Source organism: Nicotiana attenuata, unplaced genomic scaffold (assembly GCF_001879085.1).
Source record: "Nicotiana attenuata strain UT unplaced genomic scaffold, NIATTr2, whole genome shotgun sequence".
NCBI lineage: Eukaryota > Viridiplantae > Streptophyta > Magnoliopsida > Solanales > Solanaceae > Nicotiana > Nicotiana attenuata.
In genome coordinates, this window is record NW_017671412.1 from 234,624 (window position 1) to 240,623 (window position 6,000).

At 36.2% G+C, this 6,000-nt stretch overlaps 1 protein-coding gene across 1 annotated transcript; it reads left to right on the forward strand.

Annotated features, from left to right (window-relative positions):
* Window positions 1-789: 789 nt before the first annotated feature.
* Window positions 790-3,386, forward strand: LOC109208135. Its single transcript, XM_019371175.1, has 5 exons — window positions 790-1,237; window positions 1,297-1,704; window positions 1,792-2,601; window positions 2,686-2,804; window positions 2,919-3,386. Exons 1-5 carry the CDS (start codon window positions 790-792, stop codon window positions 3,384-3,386), a joined length of 2,253 nt encoding a protein of 750 aa, XP_019226720.1.
* Window positions 3,387-6,000: the final 2,614 nt, after the last annotated feature.

The following is a 6,000-nucleotide window of genomic DNA, read 5'->3' on the forward strand; positions in this document are numbered from 1 at the left end:
TGAGAAGAATCTTTATTCAAGTTTTACTAGTACGTTTCTTCTTCTCTTCTTTTTATGCTTCTTTCTTCTTCTTCCTCCTTCTCTGTCTTTTCCTTTTCTTTTGGCAAATCAAAAAATCTTAGCTAAATTCAGAGAATCAGAAACTTTGTTTGAAAGATTTGTGCTCTATGTTTCTGTCTCAGACTCTCTGTTTAAGAGATGAAGTACACTTTATCTGAATTCTAAAGCATGTAATATTTTATTATTCTTTAAATAGATCACTTTTGTTTTAATAGTATTGGCAAAGGTTTTGTAATGATTACATGCCCTACTTGTGCTTTTATCATAATTGAATAATGTAGTGTATATGTCATCTTCTCTTTAAATATTCAACTTAATGACTTAGTGGGAGACAACATTGGGTATATAAAAGTTGTCAGAGTAATAAATACTTGACTACTTGCATTGCTATCTACTTTACTGCTTATTATCATGATTTACATTAAAGTTTCTTTTCTCTTTGCTTTAGACATATACGAATTGTACATTAAAGAATATTTTAAGGAAACATACATATTTAAAAAAAAAGTACAAAGTACAAATTATAAATTGCAATTTACAGAATAGATTGAAACAACTGTTTACTATAGAAAATATAATTACAATTTACAGAATAGATTGAAACAATTGTTTACTATAGAAAATATAATTAGCATATTTCCATAGAAAATATAATTAGCATGTTTCCAAAGCCGATTATGCTATAACAATTAACTTAACTTTACATCATTGATTTATATTAGAAACAAAATGGCAGAGGATTTATCTCGTGGTAATCGAAAAGATCCCGGTTGGAAATATAATCACTTGATCGATCCTAATGATACCACGAGAGTTACTTGTAATTTTTGCGGGAAAACAACTACAGGTGGAATAAATCGGGCAAAACAACATCTAGTTGGGAATTTCAGAAATACAACAAAGTGTACCAAATGTCCTCATGAAGTTCGAGAAGAATTGAAAGCTTACATGGAGGAAAAGAAAGTAAGGAAAGATATTTATGCTAGAGAGTATCCTGAACATGATGAGTTTGATCATCAAGATGTTGGTGAAGAGGATGAAATTCAGGAAATCATTCCTAAAAGAAAAGGTGGTGGGGGAAGCCTTCCTGGTGGCCTTAATAAGAAATTAGCTAAGGGTAAAGGAAAAGGCCCTATGGATGTATATTTGCAAAGTCAAGGGCAACTTAGGCAGACGGGTATCAAAGATTCATATGAATGGTTATTCAAAAAGTTGCTCGTTTCTTTTACGATGCAGGCATACCATTCAATGTTGCTCGTCTGAAAAGCTTTAAGGAGGCAATTGATGCTATTGGAAGGTATGGACCAAATTTGAAGCCTCCCAGTTATCATGAATTAAGGATTCCATTACTAAATAAGGAGGTAGAGTTGACTAATGAACTTTTAAATCGACATAGAGAAGAATGGGTAAAGCATGGATGTTCCATTATGGCAGATGGATGGACTGATAGGAAGCAAAGAACATTAATAAACTTTTTGGTGAATTCTCCATGTGGTACAGTGTTTATGGAGTCCATTGATGCATCTTCATTTGTCAAAACTGGAGAGAAACTATGTGAGCTACTTGATAGATATGTGGAGCGTGTTGGAGAGCAAAACGTAGTTCAAGTTGTAAGTGATAATGGCAGCAACTTTATATTGGCCGGTAAGTATTTACTTGAAGAATGCTCAAGTTTTGATCTCTCATATATTATAGTATAATATATATTTAAGTATTTTCTTTTTATTTTAGGCCAACTCCTACAAACAAAGAGAAAACACATATACTGGACGCCTTGTGCCGCTCATTGTATAGATCTTATTTTAGAAGACATAGGCAAGCTTCCAACTATTACGAGAACCCTCAAAAGAGCAATTGCAGTTGTTGGTTTCATCTATGGTCATACAGGAGTCATTAATATGATGAGAGACTTCACAAAGAAAAAAGCATTGGTGAAATGTGGAATTACTCGATTTGCTACGAGTTTTCTAACTTTGCAGAGGTTGTATAATCAAAAGACTAATTTGCGAACCATGATTACATCTGAGCATTGGGTGAATAGTAAATGGTCAAAAAAACCACAGGGAAAAGTTACAACTCATACTATATTGATGCCTGCATTTTGGAATCAAGTTGTTTATATACTGAAGATAATGGGACCTCTTTTTAAAGTCTTAAGATTAGTTGACAATGAGAAAAAGCCGGCTATGGGATATACTTATGAAGCTATGGATAGAGCTAAAGAAGCCATCGCAAAATTATTTGAATGGAAGTCTGTGAAGTGCAAAGATATTTTTGAGATCATTGATCAAAGATGGGAATGCCAATTGCATCAACCATTACATGCCGCTGGACATTTTTTGAATCCCGAGTATTTCTATCAAGATCCAGCCGTTGAGAATTATAGAGAAGTAACGAATGGACTATATGCTTGTATTCAGAAACTGGTTCCAAGTATTGAAGTTCAAGATAAAATTGTATCTGAGTTACCATTATATACAAGAGCTGAGGGACAATTTGGACTTCCCATGGCAAAAAGATCAAGAGCAACGAGATCTCCAGGTATATGAAAATTCAATGTTTACAATTAACACTTCAAGGCTTCACGTTCAATATTTACTTACCACTAAGTTATATCTTTTTCAGCTGAATGGTGGAATCTATATGGAAATTCAGCCCCTCATCTCCAAAAATTAGCCATTAGAATCTTGAGCTTAACCGCTAGCTTAGCTGGTTGCGAGCGTAATTGGAGTGTGTTTGAACATGTGAGTTTTTATTAGACATTAGTTACATATAACTATTTGCTATTTTAATTTATTTGGTTAATTAATACAAACTTACAATTTTACTAACAATGAGATAAAATAATTCATGTGCAGATCCATAGCAAGAAGAGGAATAGATTAGAGCATAAAAGATTGAATGATCTAGTGTATGTCAAGTATAATCGTGCTCTAAAAACTCGCTTTGACTTGCGGAATATCATTGATCCAATCTCATTGGATCATATTGATCATAGTAATGAGTGGTTGGTTGGAGAAATGGGGGTAAATTTTGAAGCGGAAAATGAATTGGTGTTTGGGGGAGATGATGACTTAACTTGGGGCGATGTGGCTAGAGCATCAGGAAGTGAAGATGCACAAACATACTCATACTCAATGAGACAAAGGAGACCATCAAAAACTTTGGCAACCGGTTCTTCAAGCTCTCAAGTTCGACGTATTAATATAGATATAGATGATGTTGAGTCTAAGGAATCAGAGGAAGAAGATATTGAAGGCTATAATTCTAGCGATACCAATAAGAGTAATCCTATTGAAGAAGAAGATGACAATTTAGATGCATAGTAGTGATTAGACTTTAGAAGTAGAATAGTTGGTTTTGTTTAGTTGATAGTTTATCATATTTTTCACCATAATTTTGCTACATTGATAAAAATAATATTACATTGCTCAAATTTTGAATATATTTGTCACTTATGTTTTTATTACGTGATCTGTAAATATATTTTATACTATTTGTTATATTGCGCTTTTCTGCACTAAAGCCCGCGCTTTGAGTGCGCTTTGCGCTTTAAGCCCCAATGGCCCTTGTCTCTTTTTTGCGCTTTTCGCCTTTGACAACACTGGTTTGGACGCTTGGTTGCAATTCTAGAAGTTCATGAAGTTCATAGTGGTTTTCATGCGTTTTGGCATCCGATTCGTGGTTCTAGAGGTTATTTTGGTATTCCGCTCGTGCAAGCAAGTTTGTGTTATGTATTTAGACTTGTGTTGGTGTTTGGTTTGGAGCCCCGAGGGCTCGGATGAGTTTTGGAAACGTTTCGGAGTGTTTGGAAGAAAACTTATGGTTTCTGCTGTCTGTTCTCGCATTTGCGAGGAGTTTATCGCATTTGCGATGACCGCAATTGCGAGATTCTTCTCGCATTTGCGACGCTGGGCTGGGGGCTGGGGAGTTTGCAATTGCGAACAAATTCATCGCATTTGCGATCAGCAGCTCTGCATTTGCGATAAAATTGTCGCTTTTGCGAACATTTCAGAACCCGCATTTGCGAGACTTGAGTCGCATTTGCGACATCATCAGAGCTGGCTAGCCTTCGCATTTGCGACACTTGTGTCGCATTTGCAAGATCGCATTTGCGATCCTGATGTCGCGAATGCGACATCCGAGGCTGGTAATAAGACTCCCATTTCGGGACTTAGCTTCATTTTTTCCATGTTTTGAACCCTAGGTCCGAGATTAGGCGATTTTTGAGAGAAGATTTTCATACCAAATCATTGGGTAAGTGCCTCCAATCAATTTCTAACTATATTTTATGATTATATCTTAGATTTAACATCAAATTCATGAGAATCTAAAGGAAAGTTTGGGGAAAATTAGGAAATCTTTCAAAAATGTAAAATGACGATTTAAATGACCAAATGGTATCGGAATTTCATAAATTTTGTATGGGTGAACTCGTAGCGGAATGAGTGTTCAATTTTTGTAAATTTTGTCGGATTCCGAGGTGCGGGCCCGGGGAGTTGACTTTTGTTGACTTTTTGCAAATTGTATAAGAATTGTAGTTTTGTTAATTGAAATTGTTTTCTTTTGCATTGGTTGATGTATTCAAGTCGGCTTTGGCTAGATTGAGCCGGGCATTGATGAATTGGTAAAGGAAAGGCTAAATTGAGTATTGAATTGACCGGATTGAGGTAAGTATCTTGCCTAACCTTGTGTGGGGGACTTCCCCTTAGGAGTTGAGTCTTCTATGCTATTTGCAGTCCGTGCACGCGAGGTGACGAGTGTGTGCTCGGACTTACTTGTGGGAATTTTCCTTTAGGGTTCTTAGGTCCTTATGTTCATTATGTGGGAAGTATTTTGTTATGATTGAGTTTTCTAATTGCTTAAATTACCTCTATATGCTCCATACGATGTTGTTAGCCTGCCTCCAACTCTTACTTGTTACTTGGCCCTTATTTTCCTTAATTGATATTACTTCGTTACCTCTATCTTGATACTCCCTCCGTTTCATATTAAATGAGGTACTTTCCTTTTTAGACTGTTCCAAAACAAATGACACATTTCTAAATTTGGAAATAATTCAACTTTAAACTCTTTATTTTATCCTTTTTGCCCTTAATGAGAAGCTTTTATAGCCACACAAATGGCATGGCCCCACGAACCTTTTACCCCTTAAGCTTTTAAGACCACAAGTTTTAAAAGTCTTCTTTTTTTCTTAAACTCCGTGTCGAATCAAACTACCTCAAATAATATGAAACGGAGGGAGTATTTGTTATCATATCCTGTTTAATCTGTTTGACCAATAGGTGTCTTGACTGTTCCTCGTCACTACCCCAAACGAGGTTAGTCTTGATACTTACTGGGTACCACTGTGGTGTGCTCATACTACACTTCTGTACATTTTTGTGTACAGATCTAGGTATTTGATCGGTAGTAGCTGTGCGGGTCGTTGCGGTGGAGACTCAAGGTAAACCTGCTGCAGCGTTCGCAGGCCTCGGAGTCTCCTTCACTTGTACTTATTTCCATTTGTTCCTTTTGTTTCGGGACAGTGATGTAATTATTTTGTATAACTACTCCTAGAAAGGCTTATGACCGGTACCACCGGTTATGGAAATTTTAATATTTTAAGAGTTATTTAAATTAAAGTTAGCAAATATAAATGTTATTTTAATTAATGTTAGGCTTACCTAGTTTAGAGACTAGGTGCCATCACGACTCCTTCGGAGGGATTTTGGGTCGTGACAAGTTGGTATCAGAGCTCTAGGTTCATAGGTGCTACGAGTCATAAGCAGGTTCAGTAGAGTCTTGCGGATCGGTACGGAGACGTCTGTACTTATCTTCGAGAGGTTACAGAAATTCCACTTCTTTTATTCCTTATCGTGCGATATTGTTTCAACCCGAAGTATATAACTTACGTTCCTTTGCATCCACTCCTGTATGATATTAAGCTCTCAATGTCCG

Excerpts from the sequence above, each read along its gene's own strand:
- LOC109208135 (XM_019371175.1), top strand. The coding sequence starts at position 790 with ATGGCAGAGGATTTATCTCGTGGTAATCGAAAAGATCCCGGTTGGAAA. Across the intron at positions 1,705-1,791 it reads CAGCAACTTTATATTGGCCG|GCCAACTCCTACAAACAAAG; the intron begins GTAAGTATTTAC and ends TTTTTATTTTAG. Across the intron at positions 2,805-2,918 it reads ATTGGAGTGTGTTTGAACAT|ATCCATAGCAAGAAGAGGAA; the intron begins GTGAGTTTTTAT and ends ATTCATGTGCAG.